General features: G+C 35.5%; 1 protein-coding gene across 1 annotated transcript in view; it reads left to right on the forward strand.

Annotated features, from left to right (window-relative positions):
* Positions 1–27005, forward strand: part of TRHDE (thyrotropin releasing hormone degrading enzyme) — a 427616-nt gene that overhangs the window by 301639 nt on the left and 98972 nt on the right. The window contains exons 8-10 of the mRNA XM_006146207.2: positions 1786–1851; positions 25647–25712; positions 26348–26535. Of these exons, the coding sequence (XP_006146269.1) occupies positions 1786–1851; positions 25647–25712; positions 26348–26535 (320 nt within the window). The remainder of the gene's footprint in view (positions 1–1785; positions 1852–25646; positions 25713–26347; positions 26536–27005) is intronic.

Consider the following 27005-nt stretch of genomic DNA (forward strand, 5'->3'; position numbering starts at 1 on the left):
TGATCTGAAGATGGTTATTCTGTTCTGAAGGAAAGTTTGAGTTGACTGCTTGAGATTCTGAGTCTTTCTCCCCAAGTGACAAGGGTTAGTTTTGCTGAAAAACTGAGTTTCCACCCTATGGTGAGTGAATTGGATTGGGGAATGTATAGGAGAAGAGCTGGTCTAGGAAATTCAAGGTGCAGAGCTGATAGGTTCTAGAGGGAATTCTAACCTGCTCCCCAGATTGAGACATAAATGCTTATGAGTTTTGGACTTACACAAATGTGCAGAAGATAAAGAGAATGAAACAAAAGAAAGAGCAAACGGTAGAAGGGATGGAGGAAAATATCAGAAGAGGCATAAAATTATGATAGTTTCCAGGTCTTCATTTGTTGAGATGAGATTTGGGGAGCAGTTTTGGTGGCTATTGAAATTTTGTTGAGACACGCAGTTCCTGATAATTCATGGAGCCTGAATAGTATTCTTATTCAAGTCCCAGAGTTATAGCAAATAATTTTAGTAACAAACTATGGAAATTCATTCTTATGTTTCTAAACTGACTGCAGTAGTCCAATACCAGCCTGGGCAGAATGTATGCATGACTCTCAGGATTTGCTTTTTGAAAAGAGACACATCATAAGAACTGAATTCTTGGAGCACACGGATTTGTAGTGTGTCTGAAGTGGAATATGTAATCATAAAGGAATCCTCCTCCCCACAACCGGGTTATCATTTATATTTAGATATTTGCTACTTATAAGCTACTGCTTCATAGTTGAAACAGTTTGGTGTGAATTGAGGTATCTCCTTAATGAGTACCTGTATTATTAATACAGATTTGTGATCACTTAACCATCATTACTAGGAATGTTTCACATGGATGACAGGCTCATCTTTCATCCTGACATTGTTCTACAATATTGTAATAATGCTTCTCAAGGTGATATAGACCCATTTAAATTGTTTTCTCCTATAGCCACAAATATTTATATTGATCACATATGTTTTACTTGAGTGTGAATATGTCTAAATCCAGCTTTTAAAATAAATACATAGGAGGTAAAAATAAAAATTAACATCTTGAAATAATATCGATAGCTAAGCTTCGTGAAATCCTTACTGTTTTTCAGACCTGGTTCAAACTACTTTACATGTATTAATTAATTTAAGCTCCAGAACAACTACATTAAATAAGACTATTATTACCCACTTTTCACAGGACAGAAAAGTGTGAAATAGAGAAGTTAATTTTTCATGAGTAAACATAGTAAGTAGCAGGGCCAAGGCTTGAACCCAAGCAATCCGAGTGCTTGGTATTCTCTACTTCCCACGGCTACAACTGACCTATTTTTGGTTGAGTAGGGGTGTGCTAAGTGTCTCTGTTACTCCAAAGCTATATTTTAATATGATGACATATTAACATGAGTATCTTTACCTTTACTAGAATATGTAAGTTTACAAGTATGAGAACCATTTATATTAATTTTGTAATATATAATTCTTGGTAAAATGTTGATTAACACTGAATTATTATTGCCCTTTGATATTGTGTCCAGGGGACTACCACTCTGCAGTCATAATTTTGCATTCCCAGAGCTTTTAGGTGCACAAAGCAAAAATTAATGTAATTGTCATTTGTAATGGAATATTGTTTTCATGATTCTCTTGTTTCTTAATTGTTTTTAAAAATAGACTACCATGAATGAAGCAGACCAATTTTAAATGATTTTGGACAATTTTAGAATCATGATCCTTGGTTGAAATTATTTTTTTTTTTCTTTTCTTTTTTAACTACCTTTTCTACAGGGTGCTGCTTTAATTAGAATGCTGGCTAATTTTATGGGCCATTCAGTTTTTCAGAGGGGTTTGCAAGTAAGTAAAATGCTTTGTATTTTCTCCTACATGTTTCCTTGTCAATGTATTTATTTTTAAAATATTTCACAGCTTGGAAAATTACTAATACAGAATTGCTGAATTTGATGAAAAACTCTAAAATGTGTAAGTTAAGCAATGTCTTTCTGTATGACAAATGAAAGTGGTAGACTGAATTAACTGACAAAACTTGAACTGTTATAGTTTAGAAAATGTTTAATATACATTTCTAAATTGCATTGATTTTCAAATGTATCAGATCCTAAATAATCTATATAAGATTTTCATAAAAACTGCCTTCCATTTTTCCATTTAAAAGTTTACATAATGAGAAAACAAATTATGCTAGCCTTACTAGATTTATGTTTTTAAGAAAATCTTATGGTTAATTTTAAGATACGTACCTTTTGTGTTGTTTTACTATTGGTATATAGTTTGTTCCAAAGATATTTAAAAGTTTTTATTTCAATTAGAATATACTGTTTTTTTCCTTTTTCCTGGAGAAGTGAGACTTTAATGGCAGTCTTGCAAGATTAAATGTCGGCTGGGCAAGCTTGTCCAAACCATCTACAATAAGAATTTTATTCCTTAGTTTGCAAGGGAGACAAAGTTTTATCATAGTACATCTGGAGTATGAAGTGTGGAACCAAAGACTGGATTCTTTGAAAAGGAAGAGTTTTGGGTCAGCCAGATGGCATAGTAGTTAAAGCAGTTGGATCCCACATGGACAACTCCATGCAGTTCAAGTCCTTGATCTGGCAGCTTGAAAAAAATATGCTAGGCATGTGCGCTTGCCTGCTCAAAGTCTTGACAACTGTGGTGGTGGTGGTGGTGGTTTTGAGTGGAGTGTTTTTTAACTCTCTCTCTCTCTCTCTCTCTGTGTGTCTGTCTGGTGAGCATATGTACCCTATAAGAAATTAAAAAATAATGGTAATAAATAAAATAAAATTGATGTTAAAAAGGAAGATTATTAAACTCTTTAAAGCAGACATAAGTATAGAAAAAACAAATTTTATTCCATTGAATCTACTGAAGTAAATCATGTTTCTAGTAGCTGTGATTGATGAATTATTTATGATGCATTCTGCTACTTAGAAGTGTCCTTTAAAGTAAATTGATGTTCACCTGAAATACAATTATGCTAAGACAGAGAGAGCAATCAATCTTATCTGTTCTTAGTAAGCTTTTCATTTTAAAATTTAAATAAACTACATCTGGGATCAGGTCATATTTTAGTAGTATGATTCTATCTTTACCCAAAATAAACTCAAAGATGAAATACAAAGCAAGAGTTAAATATATTATGACAAACTACCTATACTTAATGTAACAAAGAAAACATATATATACATTTTGGGACGAATAATTTCCCTTAGAAAATACTTTTACAGATTTATTCCAGCAGAGGTTGAAATTTACTTTAATCAGCTCCTTCCATTAGGGGCACCTTCAGAAAAGCCAAATCTATTGAAACGATTTGCCGCATGATAAAGGTTCCATTCTGATCACATAGTTGGGAAAATCTTTTTTTCTCAAAGAGTGACCTCCATGAATATCAACTATCTGGGGGAATGTCCTTACTTATCCCTACTCTTTGTTTTTCCCCCTTGAAACTGTAGCATGATCGTTTCGGAAAATATCTAGATGTTCATAAGGGCAACATAAATTGAATTTGATTTCTTGGTAGAAAATAGTTGCAAAATCGTTTTCCGAGTACAATTTTTATTGTTTTCCTTCATCTGTGTGTATGGATTTGCTTGGCAGATTGAGTAAGTAAAAGTTATATTATTTGGAAAGGATTATTATTTTGTAACCTTTTTCTTTCTTTTTTTGGAGAGGTTCTTTTTTGTTGTTGTTGTTTTTGTTTGTTTGTTCGTTTTTGTTTTGCTATAAAGCGTGTGCCTCGTCAGATAGACAGAGAGGGACAGAGAGACAGAAATCGAGAAATCACCCCCCGGGGGGGGGGGTTTGGCCCCGCCACAATCCCTTCTCCTCCATTATCCTCTTGGGATCTTGGGCACGCACGCACATGCGCCCGGTGTGAGTTTTAAGTCACTGGATTCAGGACTCGAACCGTGGTCAACTACATGGGAGTCCAGCAACATAACCATTACGCCAAATTGCTGGTCCCTTGTTTTGTAACATTTTTCTTCATTCTGTCGTACTTTCTATGTTATGCAAAAAATATCAATTTTGAATACATCCTTTTGTACTGAACTCTACAGAATTGACCAAGTCTTTTCTGTTTTATCTGAAACAGACTATACCCTCTGACTTCTATTATATTAAACTTCACTCGAATCCTGTGTTAATGTGTATCTTTATACTCTGATACTGACTCGGTTAATTTTCAACTGAGGAACTCTGTTTGTCAACATTGCATTTCATTTGCCTTGTGACATCTCATTGATCAGATAGATCTGTATCCTTCAGTACTTTGCTTGCAGCTTTATTTATACTCATCACTCAAACTGATTTAGTGTATCATCAGCAGTTTGGATTAGTTTACAGTAGATCCCTATGTCTAAGTGATAAATTATCATCTCCTGCGCATGAAGATGTATGGGATACATTTTGCAGATGACCTCCTGAACAGACACTTCATGTCATGGTGCTGAGTGGTCACACAGTTGATATTAATATGCTTCCCATCTGCAAGGCTCTAGGGAGTCTTGCTTTACAAGTTGTTGAAAGAGCTAATCTTGGCTGTCAGCACTTACTTCTGCTGGAAAATCTATTAATTGTTTTTACATTAACCACGGCTATTTCTATGTTGACAAATGGAAGTTTATTATTTACAAACTGACCCAGGGCTAGATCTACAGGTATAAATGATCTGAAATTGCAAATCGTGTGCTATATACATATATATATGTGTGTGTGTGTGTGTGTGTGTGTGTGTGTGTGTGTGTATTCCATCTCTCCCTTCTGTTCTCTTTCTCTTCCTTTTCCTTTTCTCTCTTTTTATTTCTTTCTCTCTCCTTACTTCTTTTTCTTATCCTTTCTTTTCTTTTTTTAAACTTTTGATGGGGAGGGGGTTCAAATATAGTCCTCATGTTCTACATAAGAACAATGCTATAATGGCAGTTTCTTCTTGATTTATTATCCACTTAAAATTTGTGTTCTCTTGCAATTTTGTGTATTCTTAAGACATATCTTACACTCCCTTTGGAACAAGGCAGATATTTTACAAATACATATAAATATGAAGGGAGACTTCAAAAAGCTCATGGAACATGGGTATTACGAAAAGAAATATGCATGGGTTTAATTTTTTTTGCACCAAAAATAAACTCATTCTTGAATTCCATTTGTTTTCACAAACTTTTAGAGGTCTCTGTATATGTACACCTCTATATATTTGTATGTCTATACACAGAGGAAGTAGCTTTCTTGTTTCTATTTAAATTACAAAATATCTGAGTATAGAAACAACTACATTTGCCACTTAGAATAAATTGCATCATAATATATGTTTTAAATTTTAACTAAAAAATATAGTATTGAGTTTGAGGAGATTCTACAGACTTTTGTAGAAAGTTTTGTTTCTAATAATCTTACAAACCATTGGATTCACTATTAGAAAGTATAGAAATCATTTCATATGGAATAATCACAACATTGCTTGGTTTGGTGTTCATGATACATTTTTGTCTAATTCCCCTTATTTGTTGAATTTTGTCTAATACTTAAATGGCTTCAGTCTTGCATAATCATTTTAAATAATTTATTTCAAAATTTAAAAGAATAGATAGTATATACATACATAAAAAGTGGTCTTTGATACCACTTTGATACTAATAAGTTAGCTTCAGTTTTAATTGAAAGTGAAGCTTGGAAAGAATCACTCTTGAACTCTTGAGTTGTTGGATTATAGATGCCTCTTATCAGTATTACATCTTTAAAATGTAGAAGTTTTTATATTTTTGCAAGTTCTAAGTATCTAATATTTTTCATAACCCATTTGCAAAAGTAATCGTTACTTTGAGAAGTGTGAGACAATGAAATAAGTGGGGGAAATTATTTTTATTTGTATCTCTTATTAATGGTAGATTTTCTACCAATCACTAAACCTCTCAGGTTCTGCTCTTTCAGTGATAAAATGCCAGCATTGGATGGCATTCTGTCTTTCCATCTTTCATAGTCTCTGAATCTAGGACTGACTTAATGCAGTTGTCTAGTTAGACACTTTGAATTTGATATCTTTAATTTGGGACAACGGTTTTCCAGTTCTTGAATCCTCAGTATCTGAATATTGAGATTACTTACATGGCCGTTAGTGTATAAACCTCTACAACTTTAGTCAGAGCAGATCAACCTTGTTAAAGAGATTTATTAATGGTAAGAAATAAGTTAATAAAACTTATAAGTTTTATTTTGCCTGTATTGGGAAAGCACTTAAATATATACTTTTAAATATGTATTTATTCCTTCCATTACAATGAGAGACAGAGAGATAAAAGGAGACAGAGACAAAAGGACCACACCAGTTTCTTTACACTGCAGTGTACTGCCAGTGTCAGTCAGCCTGGGTCCTGGGTATTTGCTCATGTGCCTGGTGTGTGCAGGGAAGTCCTAGCACATGAGCCCAGGCCCTTGCCATGTGGATCTAATTGCAGTACAATTGTGCTACCACCTGACCTCTTTCCTTTGCTTTTTAGTTACCTGTTCACTTTCATTATTTTGCTCGAAATACTTTACATTTTGTCGTTAAGTACAGTTATCTTAGAAGACATTTGCTAAGAACTCTTTGAAATTCCTTGGTGTATTTCAGTGTGTATATTACCTTTTCTAAGGTCAGAATTTCTACTTTTCCTTTGAAATAAACTCCATTTTTGGGTCTCATGGCAATTAAGGTATACAAGAGATTGATATCAAGGAAGTTAGTATCCCCTTTGATGTGTGTCATTATAGGAGATTCAAGCAAGGGGAGACTCAATTTTTCAGAGATAAGAGAAACTGCTTCGATGCTGCAGGAGGCTCAGTAGACTTTCAAAGCCTGCATTTCTTTTTCTAAAATTTTAAAAAAGAATTATTTATTTAATTTTTAAATTTTATTATTATTATTATTTCAATTTGCTATAGGGTACGTGTGCTCACCATAGACAGAGAAAGAGGGAAAATTAGAAATCAAGTAGTGGGGTCTGGGACTCGAACTGTGGTTGGCTATATGGGAGTCAAGCGCTTAACCATCATGCCCCCTGCTAGCCCCTCAAGACATACATTTCAATACTCAATGTCCCACACTTTGCAATCAATACCTAATTTTCACATAAAATACCTAATAACGCCATTAAATTTACTCATGTTGTAATTTTTCTTTTCAGAATTTCAAACTATAGGGAACCAGCACTTAGTGTAATGGCTATGTCGCTGGACTCCCATGTAGTCGACCGTGGTTCGCATCCCAGACCCGGTGGCTTAAACGCACGTCGGGCGCGTGCACACGTGCCCAAGATCCCGAGAGGAGAATGGAGGAGAAGGGATTGCAGCATGACCATCCCCCGTGGGGGATGATTTCTCGCTTTCTGTCTCTCTGTCTCTCTCTGTCTGTCTGGCGAGCGCACGCGCCCTATAGCGAAAAACCTCTCCAAAAAAAAAAAAGAATTTCAAACTATAGTTTGGTTTTGGGTTTTATTGTTACAAAGGTTATAAGACTCTTCACATAGTCATAAAGGATCTCTGGTTCTCTGACCATACCTTTAGCTGAAAGTTTAAAGCACCAAGGTTCTTGTTTTCTTATAGTAATCTTTGCAGTCTAGTCAGAAGTAACCAGTTCTTCTCAAAGACTTTGTACTTCTCTATTCTGCCATAATGTTCTAATGAAGCAGTCTTCCCTTTTCCCAAAGCTTATTCTTCAGCTTAGAAAACTATTGGATGATAACTGGAGAAGCTACTTTGGCTCTGAAATCTTAAGCTACCATGGTGCTTAGCCTCTATCAGTGATGATACCACCTTTAAATATAATCAAGACAGATAAGCAATGGTCCATAACCATCTTTGAGAGACTATAACCACTCCTGGTATGTGATTAAGTAGGAAAAAAAAAAGTATTCTAGTTATTTCTAGCAAAAAGAGAATTAACATTGGGTATACGAAATGTCTAAAACTATTGAGAGAGCTACGGGAGTAAGTCAGAAAAGCCACTGCCAGCCTTCAAGAAAAATGGGCATCATAATGAACTAACTCCCTTCTCGGTGTACTGGGGAGCCATCGGCACCTTTCTGCCAAAGTCGACATTGCCTGCTCCCAGCTACCTGAGCAATGGTGGCATCTCCTCCAGTGCCTTCCATCTCCCTTATGTGTGCTTTTCATTTTCTTGATCTTGAATGTGGACTTAATAAGCAAGGAATTACAGCTTTCAGCCCGTACAGTGCGTAAGTCTAGAGGTAATAAGAATGGCAGAGAATTGCTAACACTTTGACACACTTAATCTACAATTTCTCTGTTCTTTTGATTTAAAATGATTTTTATTTTTATATTATAATATTCTATAATGAGATTTAAATTTTGTTTTATTTCTTCCTTAATATTAACATTAAGACCATATGGTACTTCTCTAGCTAGAGCATGATATTTCCAACTTATTCCAATACATTGTAAGGAAAAATACTGGAGTAAATTAGGAAAATCAAACCAACAATGACCACATTTCAGTAACATTATAATGAAGTCTAGTTTACTGTGGTTGGTAAATCTCCCATCTCCTCTTTAAATGAATTTATTTAGTTATATCAATAACTGAATCAGTGAATCAGTGCTGATCATAAGCTAAAATATTTACATTTTTAAAGTTATTATTATTTCAACATAAGATGTTAGAGAACAGATAGTGGAGCTTACTATTGCAAATAACTCTTTCCTTTTTTATGAAGAACTTCAGACTTTTGGTTTTCACAGTCACAACTGTTGGCTCCTCATTCCACCTCCCCAGGTGGGTCTATCCTCTTGGGATGTGGTAAATGCAGCAGGAAGAATCTAAGCAGCTGTTTTCTTAAATTGCTTTTGATTTAAGACCAATCTACATAAGACATCTGGAAAGTAGGCTCATGTGTTTCCCAGCCCAAGATTTTTCTCCTAGCGGTAATTCTAGTGGATAATGATGACTACAAAAGCAACTGCATGATACATTACCTATTGGGAGTTAAACGGAGTCAGTGAGAAATGCAATAGTCAGGTCAACAGTAAGCAAAAACTCTCCCTTGCTCACAAGTTCAAGTTACACTTTTTATATGTAATGCAATTCTTTTTTTTTTTTTTTTTGGACAGGTTTTTCACTATAGGGCGCATGCGCTCGCCAGACAGACAGAGAGACATAGAAACAGAAAGCGAGAAATCACCCCCCAGGGGGGATGGTCATGCCGCAATCCCTTCTCCTCCATTCTCCTCTCGGGATCTTGGGCACGCACGCACATGCGCCCGGTGTGAGTTCTAAGTCACCGGGCCTGGGACGTGAACCGCGGTCAACTTCGTGGGAGCCCAGCAACATAGCCATTACGCTAACTGCTGGTTCCCTATGTAATGTAATTCTTAACTTTAGTGTAATTCTCATTTTTGTCTACAAGCATCTCCAGATTCCTTCTTAGGGTGTCATCCTCGAAGTAGAACCTAGCAAGATCATTTGCAGGCTTGTTTATTTAGTATTCACACTATTTGAATGTGGTTTGTTCACTATAATGCCACAGCATGAGTAGAGTCCTTACTGGTGGAGCACTGAAGTAGAATATAAGAAGGGTAACCTCATTTATCTCTTCATGTTGTCCCATTCTGCATATTGTTAGGAGTCAACACCAGGGAACTGAAATTATAAAAAAATAGCATTGTGAAGCATGATAGAAACTCAAACCATGAAATTGTTGTCAGAACGTGAGTCAACTTCCTGCTCAACTAGTAAGAGTAATTCAGTGCCCAGTGTTAGTGAATTCCCTTGTCTGCATGGTACCAGGAATATAAATATACTTCAGTTTTTCCCTCCTTATTTTTTTTCTGTCTCTCTGGAAATTCTTGGTGATTTTACATATTCCCCAAATCATCCTTGTTCCTCTAAAGGCTTCCTCTAAATTCCTCCCGATAAAAACTGCATAACATTCTTGCATCTTTTATTTCTAGAGTACTTACTGTTTAGCGGTATATACATTAATTTTCACCCATGTATAGTAATGCTTATGGTTAAAATATAAATATGATCAGTAAATTAAGAGCTACTTATTTTACTTTGTTCTGATAATTTAGGTTAAGTTTCTATAGCTCAAATCTTGATTCTACGTAAGTAGTATAGTCTTATCTTTAAGGTAAGTGATTCAGGGAATGAATCTTTTAGATAGAATTGATTTTACAATACCTGGGCCTCATTTATTTAATTTTTATTTGTTTTAATCCTCCTAATTATGTTCTTTATGTTTCTCTGATTTTTCTAAAACTGAAAAAATAAAGTTGTAATTATGAAATCCTCAGATAACATTGACTGGTTCAGTAGCTATTAAAAATAATTAGTGCATAGTATTATTGCTTTTCTTCTCCAACAAAACAATTTTTGGAATGATTTGATGTGCAACCATTCTTCAGGTTGTTATGCATCAACACCAGGGAACTGAAATTTAAAAAAAAAAAAGATCATTGTTAAGCTTGATATAAGCTCAGACCCTGAAATTCTTGTCAGAAAGTGAGTCACCTTCCTGTTCAACTAGTAAGAGTAATTTGGCATAATCTAAAATACGATTGAATAAAGAAAGATTTCTCTTGGTTAGTATTTAGCTGCTCTTTTCCATAAGGTAACCTACAACAAGATGTTTGGCTCCAATTATCAGGGTGGAAATTGCTTATGCAAATCAATGTAAGGCAATGAGGTGTGGATAAAAAGCAAAAAGGAAATATCATTATTATTGGTTTGTGCTCATAAAATTCTGATAGCCTGAAGGTAATGATGGGCTCAGAGCCTTAGGGATTATTAGTAGCAACTATGTACTCAATAACTTGTAGTCCAATTGGATGTCATATGTTAACATGTGTATACGAAGTTTTCATTTGAAGACTTCAGGCTTACATTAGTGGGAGAACATTTGCATGTAGGTTTTCAGATAAATTAAAAGTCAGAAAATACTAGAGAAACAGAGAAGGTGTGTCAAAGTTAATTTCCTTGAAAAGAATTGTGTTTTTATGCAGATGGTACCAAAATCATGCTTCATCTAAAATGAATGACCAAAGACACTTTTGCTTGAATATCTGTTTCACTTAAAATTCTATGAAATTTTAGATGTGCTATAGGTAGAAAAGTTAACATGTGATAATTATTTTTTGTGATTACTCAATAATACTATTTAATAATGTTATCATTACTGTTTTTAGGTATTGGATTAGACCTAATTAGCACTGTTTTAACATATTTGCTGTTGAGTGCATGTGCTTACCAGGAGAGACAAAGACAGAGTTGGGAGGTGAGAAAGAACCCCCAGGGGCAATGGCCATGTTGTAATCCCTTCACCTCCATTCTCCTCTTAAGATTTTGGGTATGCATATGCACCTGACATTTTTACCAAGCTGTGGATTCCAGGACTCCAGCCACATAGTTGGCCATGTGGGATACGGCCGCCTTAATCACCATGCCATCATCTGGCCCATCGGCCTAATTAGCATTTAATTTATTAAAGACATAATTAAAGAGCTAAAATGAATGAGCATGTTATAGAAAAAATAATTGTAAGGAAAGATTCCATGGATTTGGGACTCAAGAGTTCCATCTCCAATACAAGCAAGTACTTTAAAAACTTAAATAGCAATAGCTATTCATATTTCTGAATCATAAAGGAATAACTTCTTTTCATCAGTTTCAAGTATGTTTTTTATGTACAGCACTGATTGAGTCCTCTTTATTATTTTGCCTCTGCTTTAAATATCACTAACTGACCCCTCTGACTTGATAGAATTTACTAGAAGCCTTATTGTTAGAGACATCTTTCTCTGTTTGGTCATACAGCAGTCATTTATCCAGATCAGCAGATTTTATAAATTTATAATTATTGGTTATCTTTTATTTGTTAGTTAGTGACTCAAGATATATTACACATTTTAGCTAAATGGGTTGATACTATAAAATGATGTTTTTGATCACTTCGCTTAAAATGTATATACGAAATTATTAGACATATTTAACTAATGAAAGGCTCTGTATTTCTGTGTTAGTATGGATGCCTATTTGTATGTTAGTGTGTTAGTGTAAATGCATACTGATCTGTAGATATGCACACACTTGGGTACACCTATCTAACAGCTGGCTCTTTGTAGGCATTACCATTTGGTTAGATTGCTAGTTCAGATGTACAATAAACTTGCCTTAGAGGCACCTAACCTATTGAGCTCCTGCATCAGCAGTTTTCATTCTTTTTTTTTTTTAATTTTTTTATAACCTATTGAGCTCCTGCATCAGCAGTTTTTTTATTCTTTTCTTTCCAATTATTGTTTTCTCCTATTTCATGCTCTCTTTTTGAAAAGTTCACATAATCACTTAGAATTACATTATTTTGCAATGTTATACTTTTGATGCTAAGAACAATCCCTCTTATATTGGAAATCTTTTTTTCTTATTACTTATATTTTCATAAAGTCTAATTATTCTGTTATATAGTTCAATACTAGTAGTATGCTCTAGATGTACCTAATATAGTTAGATTTTTCCTTGAAATGTAAGTACCTACATTGCTTTCTATTAAATAACACTAATAATCCAAACTGATAGACTTTTTTTTCCCTCACATTTTTATTATCTCTTCAAATACATTTCTCAAAGCATATTATCATTTTTTTTCTCCAAAAGTTTAAGTCCATGTATTTAGTGCTAGGAGTAAAGTTTGAAAGTTCTCTTTCTATAATACACTCAGCAAACAGCATTGGATCATACTTTTTTGTTTGGTCGATTGTTTCTGAACATGGCTAACAGAAGTTTCAAATGCATTCACAATTCCACTTTTGTCTACCACTGTATTTCTCTTTGTGGAAGAGAGTGTACCATGTTGGCATGACAGAAAGAAAAGGTGGTATTCATTCGTTATAGTGAATTGTATTTTTTCTTTTACAATTGGTTTTCTATATTCACCTTCTCTTTTCTGCTCGTGGTCTCTGTGATACTTTACAGTTTTTTTTTTTTCTTTCTGTTTAGAACAAGAAGCCATTTTTGTGTTAAAATATTTATTTATTTGTTTATTCTTTTTTTGGAGAGGTTTTTGCTATAGGGCGCGTGTGCTCACCAGAAAGACAGAGACAGAGATACAGAAAGCGAGAAATCACACCCCGGGGGGCGGGGGGATGGCCATGCCACGGTCCCCTCTCCTCCATTCTCCTCTCGGGATGTTGGGCATGCACACATGCCTGGCATGAGTTTAAGCCACAGGGTCCGGAACTCAAACCACAATTGACTACATAGTAGTCCAGTGACGTAGCCATTACGCTAACTGCTGGTTCCTAAAATATTTCCTAATGCTTTGTGCTAACAAACTGAAACTATGCTTTCCTTTCCTCACCAGCTTTGCTTAGTTTTATGCCCACCCTCAGACATATTCAATCATTCATTTATTCCACACATACTTGTTATGCACCTACTTTATGTTAGACACCATGATAAGCACCAAATCTTCAGGGCATGCTGTACACAGCAGATACAGCTCCTATTCTCATGAATCAAGTAAAATAAGGGAGACACAAAATGAATATAGAAAAGAACAAATACATATTTATTCAACATGATTGGTTTTGGGAAGGAAAAACCAGGGTGCTGTGAGAGACCGAAATGGGTGCGTGGGGGGGAACAACTGTAGATTGTGTATTTAGAGACTCTTTGAAGTCATGCACACTGAGGTTGAAGGATGAGAAAGAGCTGGAGTGGAGAGTGATTCTAGGAATAAGGAAGAGCATGTGCAAAGGTAGATGCAAAGAACAGCGCAGGTTCAAGGAAAAAAGGAACTGGTGTAGGTGAGAGGGTAGATAAGAGCAAGACTTGAGGGAGGAGAGGTGAGTAGCAGCCCATTGTGCAATGCCCAAGTAGATTTAGACTGTATTATTTGGGGGGGATTTAATTTTGAATGCAGTGGGATGCTATTAAACAGTTTCCAACTGGATGTGATATGGCTCTATTTATATTTTAAACAGCTCTCTGGATAACTACAATAATTGATTTGGGATTAGGGCAGACAGCATATCAAGAGGTGATTTGGGCAAATAATTAAGGAAGATATTTTTATGCTCCTTTTATTCAGTTAAGAGATTATAGAGGTTTACACAGTTTATAGATATACAGAGACTTAGATGGAGTCCAAATGTTTTGTGAAGGTGGAATTAAACAGACCTAGGTGATTTCTGGTTTTCCCTCTCTCTGGCAAGCACACGTACCCTGTAGCAAAACTAAGTAAGTAAGTAAGTAAATTAATAAATAAAATATTCTGGATTAAAATCCTGAGATCAATTTCTGAATGACGTAACAACTGGGGGTTGGAATGGGAAGGCTGTGAATGACACTGAGATGGAACAGCTGGCAAGGCAGGCAGAAAACAAGGACATTATATCAGTGATACCAAGACAAAAACAGAAAATGGCTGACAAAGTTAAATGCAGCTGTGAGGTGGAGTAGATAAAACTTGAAAGTGTTCCTTTTGGTTGCCTGCAAATGTACTGGTTTCAGGAGGAAGTGTTAAAGAGTGAATGGGAATGTATAAGTGGAGACAGGGTATGTAAAATAAAATTTTAAACAAATTTGCCAAGGAAGGAGGCAGAAAATGAAGTCAGTGGTTAGAAAAGAATAAAGAAGTATTTTGTTTTTAAAGATGAGCACTAGCTGTATTGGTTCAGGAGAGGAAGATTCAGGAGAAGACAAGCTTGATAAAGTTGGATAAGTAGGAGACAACTGGGACACTGGTCTTTGAAGAAATAAAGGACTTTTTGTCTGCCTTATTAGCATAGTGGTTGTAGATATTTCTGGGGTATAATGTGATTTTTTTTAGTGAATAAGTGTGGTGAAAGTGGTTGTCCTTCTCTTTTTCCAGTTCTTATTTCTATTCAGTATGGGAAAACATGAAAGCTTTTTCTCCAAGCTTAGCTGTGGGTTTGTCATATATGGCCTTTATTTAGTGGAGATACAAAATAAAGGTACTTATTGATTTTATATCACATTTATGAGTTGACATGTGTTGAACAATTCTTGTATTTCTGGGGTAAAAGCCACTTGATCAAGGTATATTATCTTTTTGATGTATTGTTGAACTTCGCTTGCTAGTATTTGGTTGAGAATTATTACATTTTTGTCCATGAGGGACATTGGTTAGAGTTTTCTTTATTTTTGTGTGTATTTGATTTTAGAATCAGGTCAATGTGGCCTTGTAGAATGAGTTTTGGAGGGTTATTTCCACTTCAATTTTTTAAAAAATTGTTTGAGAAGAATTGGTATTTGTTCTCATTCAAAGGTTTTGTAGAATTCAACAGATAAGCTATCTGAGTCTAGGATTTTCTTTGTTGGGGGACATTTTTATTCAGTCACTGAATAAAAGTGACGTAAGGGTGGAAGGTGGAGAAGTTTGATTGGGAATTGAGAAGAGGAGGAAGGCACTTCCTCAGAGCTCTGAGTTCCTGTTTGAATTCAGTGATCGTGAATTTGTAATAAATCTAAGCTTCTGAACTGCATGATATTCTCCTGTGATAGTCAGCTCTTTGAGTGTGCATTTGAAGAAAACAAACACTTAAATTCATCCAGGATTTGGGCTTTTGCCAAGCTATTATAGTATAATTGAGGACAGAGCTACAAAGAAGATGAGGCTATCTGCCAGGGAATTGATTACGATGGACCATGAAATATAACTTCTATAATCAGGGAAGCAAAGTCAGGAAGGATCTGATTTACAAATACTTCCCATTAATAAAAATAACAGTAAATGATGTATTAGCAAAGCACTATGATTTTAACACTGAATAAAAAAAAAATTCATGCTTTTAAGCACATGAGAAATTTAAATTGCCCTTACTGAATCTCCTTACGCCATGTCTATTCATATGAGAATGTCTCATGGAAACTTTTTGGTACAGAACACATGGGAAAGAGCCCTGTGGTCTCATTCAGAGTATATGCATTTGACTGGTTCAATGGAGTGTATTGATGGAAAAGAAGTGGAGATGGTACTTGAGTTTGGTATATATCTTTTCCAAATTTTTCTGGTTACCTAAAAGTTCATGGCCTCATGGCCCAGGACCAACGTGGGTATGTCTCTTTTGTGCTGATGAGTTTAATTAGTTAGTGCATCTATCCTGTGAGCCATCCATCCATGGCCTCTGTAGAGCTCTGTGAAAAACATGCTAGCCTCCACAATTTGAGGATCTATTCAAGAGTCTTTTTCTTTCTTGATTTAGAGGGAAATCTTCTAAACTTTTTTCAAGTTTAGAGAAGCTTTGTCTCATCATTTTTTCTTGTTTGTCTTTCTGGATTTTTTTTTTCTTTCTTTTCTTTCATATTTTTTTCTCCAAGCCTTTTTTTTTTTTTCCCCTCAGATTACTCTATACAATTTCCCTACTGGACTTCTGGAACATTTTAGCTTCTTTTAAAAGGCAAGTTGAAGATGCTGACCCTTGATTTTTTTTTATCTATTAAGCTTACTACTAAAATAAATCATACTGGATCATCAGGAAAGTCATGACGATTTTTGCTTGGAAAAACATAGAAAAATACATCATGACTTTCCTGACAACCTAATAATAATAATAATAATATAAAATACATTTGTTGCATTCTTAGTGTGGTAGGCATTTGCTAAAGTGCTTCATTTGCTTTGTCAACTTCTGTGCCCTCTTTTCAAGCAACAATGTAACTATATTATTTACATTTTTCATTGAAGAAATTATGGCTTAGAGAAAATAGATACTTTACCCAAGATCACATAACTGGTAAGTATCAGGCTGGATTCTTATCTAATTTTTCTGAATATGCACACTGCTTTCTCACATAAATTATATCCTTTTCCTACCTAGTCTCCAGCACTGGGGCTGAGCAAGAAGAGATAGAGAATGAAATTTAGTCTATATTCCTAAAATCAGTGAGCATCTTGATTTATAACAGGCAGTACATTGTTATGAACCAGGATATAATGTATCTATTTTGTTGAGTTTGTAGTGAGCAAAACCTTTTATCAGGACATTTAGAAAAAGCAATTTACAAACTTCAGTTTTACCAATAGATTCATTTTATATCTTGGTATGACTTCAGGCTAGCAACAAAAGTGAGAGGTGGGGGTATTTTAGTACCCCAGAACACGCCTGTGTACCATTACAGTCTCACTATTTCACTGATGGGTGTAGAACCCTGTCCGGTTATCCTAGAATATGGTACAAATCAACAGTGGCAACGTTGTAACGATGCTATTGTGCCTGCATGTTGAAGCATTAACAGCATGATCTATAATTACTGCATAAGAGATATTTAAAAACAAAAGTGGTGTGAGAATATGCCATTGTCTATAATTTAAAACAAACAGAAAACCCTTTCATATGCTGGCAGGTTGTTTTGATTTAAAATGTTCTGGCTTTCTGCTATATTTAGCAACTAGCGAGGAAAGAATTCTGATTGTTATAAAATTTACATTCATTAGCTGGGATAATGGATTTTTAAAAAATGCAAAATGACTTCACTTCTGAGAGAAATGTCTGAGAACTACCACCTTTAAACATATCACTTCTGGAGTAAAGCTTAGGGTAAGCACATATTTAAAAAAATCAGAATCAGAATGGCATGCAAATGATGACAATTGATTGACTTTTTCAACTCTTATTCTCTGTCTCTTCAAATAGCTTGTTTTCCTAAATGTCATTTTTCTAACTTTTGTTTAATTGTTTGATAGCTTGAAACTGCCATACCTTGAAAAGTTTAGTAATGAATCCTATTATACTAGGTTTTCTTCTTACAAACTTACTATAAATTGATAATACAGAAAAGTTTCAATAATTACATATACTTTTTTAATTTTAATTTTTATTTTTTAGAGGTTTTTGCTATAGGGCACATGCGCTCGCCAGACAGAGAGACAGAGAGACAGAAAGCAAGAAATCACCCCCCACGGGGGATGGCCACGCCACAATCCCTTCTCCTCCATTCTCCTCTTGGGATTTTGGGCACACATGCACACGTGCCTGGCATGAATTTTAAGCCACCGGATCCGGGACGTGAACCACGGTCGACTATGTGGGAGTCCAATGACATAGCCATCACGTTAACTGCTAGTCCCAATAATTACATCTTTGGCTCTTCTCTAATAGAATGAAAGTGTAAATAATCTATTTTTAAAATAAACCTCGCTCAATGCTTTGCTGCTCATTTGGACTGAATCTCACAATTTTCAATCATTCCGCAAGTGTTAAACAAAGTAAGTATCTTGGGCTGTGTTCTCGCTTTCTTTGTTTTAGTTGGTCATCTGTTAGTGTTTCAGTCTCCTGCTTCTGTTTCTCAAGGTCAGGGAAGTAAAATCGTCTGAAGTCCAGGAACCAGGCTCAAAATGGACTTTCTCCAACGCTCCTGTGACATTGTTGTGATCTGGCACTTTTTATCTGCTTTTATTGTTTATGGATCCTTTTAAGATCATCTTACTCTAGTAATGTACATACCTACAGATATTTAAGTTCAGAGCTTATGGTTCCCACTTTAAAAGCTCCTGCTCTGGAAGCTCTACTTTCCATACTTTTACTTTTTTGTTGTGTTTGTTCCTCTATGTGCACCTTTGTCTGTGGATCTTTATGGTTCTATTTTAATTTTAACCTTGTTCTCTCGCCTTCTTGCCTGACTCTCTTTATTTTAAAATTTAAATATACATATTTCCCCATGTCTACTCTTCATAGTATAACAAAAGGTCAGCAGACTTATTAAATAAAACTTGCTGTTCTTTGTTTTTTATTTTGTGTCAATTGCAAAAGGTTGTTTCTTTCTTTCTTTCTTTCTTTCTTTCTTTCTTTCTTTCTTTCTTTCTTTCTTTCTTTCTTTCTTTCTTTCTATTTTTTAATCACCGGGATAATTTAAAGTGGTCTTTGTTTGCTTTGTTTTATCAAGCATGAGTGGTGTATCACTCAGGGTTTGGGGTTTGGGGTTGTAAGCAACAAAAGCAAACTGGCTAAAGAGATTAAGAGATTTAAGCAGAAAGCAATTCTTGGAAAGATATAGGGTAGTCCATAGAATGGCAAGAAAGGCTTCAAAACAGATAGTAAGAACCAAGGCAGCTTCAGACAATTGTGAGGCCGGGGCACAGCTCTAGTTGTGGGGAAAGTGGAGAGGGAGTATTGAGTATTATTTCCCTTTCATTTCAATAGTGGGAGACAGAATCCTTGCCTTCCTTGCAGATTCTGTAGTGAGTTATTTTCCCTGTATAAAACTGGTGTTTAAATTCTGGAAAGCCAAAAAGTGACAAATGCCCACTATGAATTTTTGAGGTACAATTATTCTTGATAGAAAGCAACAGTATTTCAAACCCATGCTTCAGCCTTCTTGTCACATAGTCAGAAAAATCAATGCTAGAATTTATCTAGCATTTTCTAGAATAGCTTTAAAAGTAGAGGGCATCCTACTTCTTAGTGTCGCTGATATCCAAACTCTTGTCTGCTTTTTATTGGAGAAAACATTTTTGGTGATCTACCAACAGCCAGTAGGCCACACCCCAACCCGTTGCCTTTTTTTTGTTTTTTTTTTGTTTTTTTTTGTTTTTTTTTAATTTTACCAGAGAGCAGCTGCACTTGCTGGAGAGATAAAGTGAGTGAGAGAGTGAGAGAGAGAGAGGGAGAGTGAGAAAGCAACCCCATGGAGGACGGTCATGCCACAATTCCTCTCCTCCATTTCTTACTTCTTTTGGGAGTTGTGAGCATGCACTCACATATGCTCCAGCGTGTTTCTGAAACCCCACATCCAAGACTCAAACTATGTAGCTGTCCATGTGGGACCCAGATGCTTTGACCACTACACTATTGACTGACTGGCTTATCCTTTTGTCCTCATTAATGAGTTCTGATTTTGTTCAAGTTGTGAACAGCCCTATAATTCAGAAGACTGACTCCCCTCCTCCCTTGTATAAATCTCAAAATACTGCTTCCATAAACTATAGGGACATGTTTCTCTTCTTTTTTTTTTGAGAGAGATGTTTGCTATAGGACTCGTGTGCTCACCAGAGAGAGAGAACGAGAGAAATCACCCCCTCAGGAGGGATGGCCATGTCACAATCCCTTTTCCTCTTGGGATTTTGGGCCTGCACATACACGCATCTTGTGTGAGTTTTGAGCCGCCAGATCTGGGACTTGAACCATGCATGGTCTGCTACATGAGAGTCCAGCGACATAACCATTACACTAACTACTGGTCCCAAGGAACAGGTTTTTCTAAACATTGTTTTTGTCACATGATACAATTGTGACAAATGAGGAAAATGCAGAGTCCCCAATAGAATTTGAGGGGAACGGTTTCTTGATTCTTAAAAGGAGTTTTCAGGAAGAAATTCCCTTTGCTTTGTATAATGTCATGCCTGAATGTGGTACTTGAGATTTATGCTACCAACTAACCACAAACCCAAGGTTGAAGCAAAGACATAGGTAAGGGCAGGAACAAAATAATTCTACACAAACGTGGCTACAGCTCTGTCCTACCTACTTATAATCAGAAAGAATAGTTACTTACTGAATGTAAGTAACAGATCATATAATTTTAAAAAGTCATTCTGGTGAACTTCTTTGTTACTTGCATCTAAACACACATAAACCAAATCATACAGTTTTTATTAAACCATCCCTCCATGGCCTGAGGAATAACCGTTTGTGTGGTTACTGCTCTGTCCTAGCATGCTGAAGGACTCATTAATAGGAGAGCAAGTAACTCATAATTATTTTCATGTAACTCTTAACAGATAATAGAGCTTTACTTCCTTAGTTTGATCTTTTTTTTTTCTTTCCCACTTGTCTTTATTATCTCCTTGGCTTTTATACGTGAAATGTTATGAACCATATCACTTGTTAGCAAAGGAAATAAAATAAAAACGGTTTCAAAGGCAGTGGTTAACAGTCTTGATGACATCCTATGCAATTGCGTCTATCATGGGAGTTACGTATCTGGCAAATACACACTGAAATAATGAACTCTGTCCTTTGTTGGTCTCTGCATGTGACATGTTGGGGGGGTCTGATGGATATAAGAAATCTCTGTTTTCTGCACTGTCAGTTATTATCAGAAAGGAGACTTGGTGGAAGAACATGGCATGCAAACAATGATAATGGATTGACCTTTCAACTTTGTGTAAGGAAAGGCAAATCACACACACACATGTATATTGAGTATCCGCGCGCTAGGCTGGACACAACGATGCTGGTTAAACGATGGTAATAGGAATTACCAAGTCTTTACTCAAGCCTAAAATTTACAGACTATGCAAGCAGCCAAACTAATAAATAGGCCATTACAATACCGTGTGATAAAGCTCTTACGTCATGTAATGTGCGAGCATATAAGAGAGTTATTTGACAGGATTAGGAAGGAAATTGGAATGGGCAGAAAAGGATTCCTGAAGGAAATGCATCCAAATTTTTGTTGTGAATGTGACTCAGTTATCCATCTGGCACATAGGATTAGGATAGGCCGTGGTGTGTGCAGGTACGAGGTTTGGATGTGAACTGCATCTTTGACGTGCGGTGTTCCAATAACATTTAAATCATACTGTGTGAATTGAATGAGATAAAAGTTGAAAGCAATGCACACTGAACTAAAAAAGGAGGCAGTTATTGTTTTCATGCGACGTCTTCTTTATTACTATTAGCAGTGTGTTTCTTTCTGTTACTCAGTTTTCTCATTGCCTGTGATATTAGAAAGATTATAACAGCTAATATCTACTGAATGTTCACAGCACACCAGGCACTCTTCACTCTTCAAACACTGTACATATTTAACTCTCGGAAAAACTATCTATATGCAGCTGTACTTTTATTAGCCCCATTTCATAGATGTGAAGACAGAAAGAGTTTATGCAGTTTGCCAAGGATCATGCAGCTAGAGTGTGGGATCTTGAATTTGAGCCAAGACTGAGACTCCTGTTACTGTACTTTAAACTACCTGCTATGCTGTGTCTTTCTAGAGCTAGATAGATCAGAATATATTCTTGCTTAATACAATTTTAATCATTAATCAGTCTATATTATTTTTTATATCCCTTAAGAATCTTCTAGTGGTCATCCTTTATTTTGTTTCTTAATTGTGAGTATGTGGGGGCTTTTTAGAGAGAGAGAGACAGAGAGAGAGAGAGACAGAGAAAGACAGAGAAGGATAAGGTACCTCCCAATAGAACATTTTTGTTTTATCCTTTTTAATAACTTCATTATTTCTTTTTTTTCATTTTTTTGGAGAGGTTTTCGCTATAGGGCACGTGCGCTTGCCAGACAGACAAGAGAGAGACATAGAGACAGAAAGCGAGAAATCACCCCCCAAGGGGGATGGTCACTCCGCAATCCCTTCTCCTCCATTCTCCTCTCGGGATCTTGGGCACGCACGCACACGCGCTCCGCGTGAGTTCTAAGCCACCGGGTCCGGGATGTGAACCGTGGTCAACTACATGGGAGTCCAGCGACATAGCCATTACGCTAACTGCTGGTTCCCAATAACTTCATTATTTCTGAAATACCTCTTCTAGAGAGCCTACAATTTTTTTAGTTCGTATGTTTTGAAACATTCTTCTGTTTCATGTCATAATGTCTTTGATTGATTTTTATACACAGAAACATAAGCATGGACTTCATTTCAGATTCATTACCTGCACACATGTCCATACTCATTTACTTACAGGTTTGAAAGGAGCTGAAAATCTTCTTAATCAGTCATTCAGACCTAACGTTTGAATTCACTTTGCCGAATGGCTGTTGTACCAGGACTTTGACAGATTCCGTTCCAGAAATCTTCCTGCACGAGTCACATCTTAGTATTCACGGTTTCTTCTTTCTTCACCTTATTTCCCTAGCACCAGAAAGTTGGCCCCTGCTAAATGCGCCATGCATTTTGTGGAATGAATGAATAAACGATCAGTTATTAAAACACACACACTATCCTTTAAGTGCCTTTGTAATTTTGCAAAGAAAAAGAATTTTAAAAAATCAGGATGTGAGTGTTTTTGTGCAAAAAGAAAGGCGGAAATAACTAAGGGAAGACTTATTGTTACTTTTTAGCCCTAATGTAATTACTTTTACTGCCATATAGAATTATTTGTAGAAATAAATCCCAATGTATTTTCATTTCTATTATTGAAAAACATTTCAATTTTTTCTGGCAACAATGCAGTGACAGATACATGTGCTTGTTTTTCTTTTACTCACTTGTGAGACATTATCAAGGGCATAAAGGTGCTTTTGTTTTTTCCCTTCTGTTAGCTTATTTTTTTTTATTTTTGGAGAGGTTTTTTTCGCTATAGGGCGCGTGTGCTCGCCAGACAGACAGAGAGAGACATAGAGACAGAAAGCGAGAAATCACCCCCCAGGGGGGATGGCCACGCCGCAATCCCTTCTCCTCCATTCTCCTCTCGGGATCTTGGGGATGCACGCACATGTGCCCGGCGTGAGTTTTAAGCCACCGGGTCCGAGACGCGAACCGCGGTTGACTATGTGGGAGTCCAGTGACATAGCCATTACGTTAACTGCTGGTTCCCTGTTAGCTTATTTTTTGTGACATATTTTTTAAATACTTTATTCAATTTTTAATTATTTTTTAACATTCGATTGCTATGCATCATTTGGCTTGTAAAGAGAATTTACCCAACATGAAATACATCCCAGACCAATCCTCTTGAGAATACTATACATGTTGTCATCGATAGGAGGAAACGTTTATTTTTGACAAAAGAGTTGACATATGTAGAATTCCAGTACCATGAATATTGAGACTGTCGAGCATCTAAGAAGACATGCTCTTTTCTGAATACTGAAGCAGGCGAGTTGAGAGTTGCTGTTTAAGCCTGGATAATGGCCATCTCAGCCTGCTTGAGATGAAAATTTGAACCTTATTCTGAGCTGGAGAGGAAGCCAAGAACTCAGGTCGATGGGAAATACTAAGATGACCTCAGCTTCTATCATGAATAGACTTCTGTGGTCTGTGAGAAGAAAACTGCCGATGTGTGTTCAACCTCTAATTATCCCTTTGTTACCCTTTTGTCTTGCCTGGTAGCATAACCCATAGCAGAACAACCAGTACTAATTGTAATATGTTTTGTTATAGCATCACTGAAATAAAACGTGAATTAGTATTTAGTAAGTCCCACTGTTTTAAAATTGATTCATTTGGGTGTTAAAAATCATAAAGAATAATTTAAAAAGTTAAATCTAAAAAAAATCTATTTAAACCCCCTTCCCTGGGTTCCTATTTAAAAAGCCTCATATGGCATGTTCAAAGCCAAACTCTGATTCATATTGCTTATTCAGGGTGTATTGTTCCAACAAAGTTATTCATAACACCTGATGACGGTGATGAATTCGTGGCTGCTGAGTTGGTTTGGACAGTGTATAGCTAGGTGCCTGATTAAGTGGGAGTTGCCCCTTGCTGTGCTGTGAGTTGCCAACAAAAGCTGAGTCTGTCACAGGTGCTACAATTTGTACGTTAGAAAATTTGCTTCCCAACTTTAATTATCCCCAAAGTCCCCCATTCTGCATCAAGTGCTCAAAGGAGTCAGCATTTTTTTTTTCAGTTTCAGTAATTTGGTATAAATTAGGATTCTGTCTTTTACCTGCATGTTATAGAGATGACAATATAAAATTCTCTTTTTTAGTAGTTTTTCCACTTTGAAATAAGCAAAAAAAAAAAAAAAAAAAAAAAAAGGCCAATAGCCATAACTAAATAACACAGTGACGATGAGACAAATTAGGTTTCTTAGAAGGGCAAGGTGTGAAACACGTCAGTAGTGTAGAGGTTTAACTACCAAGGTGAAGATGGTAAATTGGGAAGTCCTACTTAGCAAAAACAATAAACAAACTTAAGAATGACCTTTTTTAAAAGAAAAATTAAGTATTAATGTGTGTTTTAAATTCTTGGAATTAAATGTTTATTAATAGGCAGTTTCTCATTTATAGAAAAACTACAGAACTGGAGAGAAACTGTGGAAAAAATACTATTTATTTAATGACAGGATCTCACTGTTTTGTGCGACCTCTATTTTCCAAGTAGGTAGGACTACAGGAAAACCCAGATTTCAATGTGAGCTGGGAATTGATCCAGTGCCACCCAAATGGCTTTAGCATGCCTCTTGTGTGATCTTAGCATGGAATGGTGGCATCTGTAAGCTGCAGGGATGGGGCTGAAAAGGTGTCTTTTGACAATACCTCTTACCAAGCCCGCAAGTATCAATCAGCATATATGAGCCAGGTGTATTTTTTTTTTTTCTACCATGAAAGAAAATACTTTGTAATACTTTAAAGCACAAGACTGATGGAAAAGTTTCCCCTAAATATTTTACTGCAGAGGTATTTTCTTTAGAAGTTGGTTTAGGTTGACTTGCTCAATTAGAGGAAGATCTTTGACCCTGGAAATCCACAAGGAGTGATTATGGCTTTGAAAATCATTTTTAAGAGATTAATATTGTTTGATGACTTAATTAGGAAAGATGCTATAGTTGAATCTCCTTGGAATATTTAAAATTGAGATTGTTCATCCTTTTGCATGTCTTTCTCTTTGTATAAATGCAGTTCCATAAATGGAAATGGCTCGTTGAATTTAGAAATAAATGTATTTACTGGTAATTGTTTAACCTTTGAAATGTAATTACAATTTTATATTCTTGTAGGATTATTTAACCATTCATAAGTATGGCAATGCAGCCAGAAATGATCTCTGGAATACCTTCTCAGAGGTAAAGTATAGGAAGCTTAATTATCAAAACCTCTATCTGAATATTTGAATTGAGTTTATAAGACATTCATAACTTTTATTAACACTGAAAATTTTTTACTTTTTATGTTTCCCTTTTCCTTGTATTGCTTTCTTGTTTTACTTTGGATGTAATATATTATGAAGATAAGGGTTTTTCAATTCTCATTAACTATAAATGGTAGTAAAAATTATCTTACCTATTTTTAAACATGACAACAATTCTAAAATATACATTTACTGTGATGTCAGATCATTATACTAAAGAGATAAACATCAAAGTTAAAAGAAATGTTTTCTCTATGCGAAATCTGAGTAACAAATATTAAATCGTGACCTTAGATATGCTGTGGATGGTTAATGATGCTTCTAGGAATTACTTTAAAAATGCAATATATTTTATTTTCTGTTACATAAAAACAGTAATGTTAGTAAAATTAATATGCTTATATGTGTATAGCTTGACTTAAGGCAAGAAGATTAATTTTACTAGCCTATTATATCAGCTTCATTTATTTTAAATGTTTTCATATTTAGGTAAATTGGAAAGGTAAAAATGAAAATGGCTTAAAGTTAATTATATTTATAAAACTAATTTATACAATTTTGATTGTAAAGGCTTTAAAAAGGAATGGGAAATATGTAAATATACAAGAAGTAATGGATCAGTGGACCCTCCAGATGGGTTATCCTGTTATCACCATCTTGGGAAATACAACAGCAGAAAATAGAATAATAATTACCCAACAGCATTTTATTTATGACATCGGTGCTAAAACTAAAGCACTTCAACTTCAGAATAACAGGTACAACACTCTTTTTATAAAAACAAATTATTTTTACATTTTATTTTGCATTTTTAATATTTTAGAGCATTGATAATACAATTTTGAATTGTCATAAGTTTTATAGTTTTATTTTTTTGCACATGTCGTTTTCATTCTGATTCTATTAATCCCATTTCCTGGATATTTTAACCTTCAAGGTGATGACACGCAATATTACTTGTTTAGGAAGAGAGTTTTAAATGATCATGGTGACTGAAAAATAACATGTGTTGGGGCCAGAAGATGGTGTGGTGGTTAAGGCCAACTGCAGATTGAGTCCTAGACCTGGTGACTTGCTTTCTCACTCTTCCTCTTTCTTTCTCTCTCTCTCTGGTGAGCGCACATGTGCAAATTAAAAAAAAAAAAAAAACTAATAAAAATAAATAAAATTGGGACCAGCAGTTAGCGTAATGGCTATGTCGCTGAACTCCCATGTAGTCAACCATGAT

Source organism: Tupaia chinensis, unplaced genomic scaffold (genome assembly GCF_000334495.1).
Source record: "Tupaia chinensis unplaced genomic scaffold, TupChi_1.0 Scaffold000168_1, whole genome shotgun sequence".
In the NCBI taxonomy this organism is placed as follows: Eukaryota; Metazoa; Chordata; class Mammalia; order Scandentia; family Tupaiidae; genus Tupaia; species Tupaia belangeri.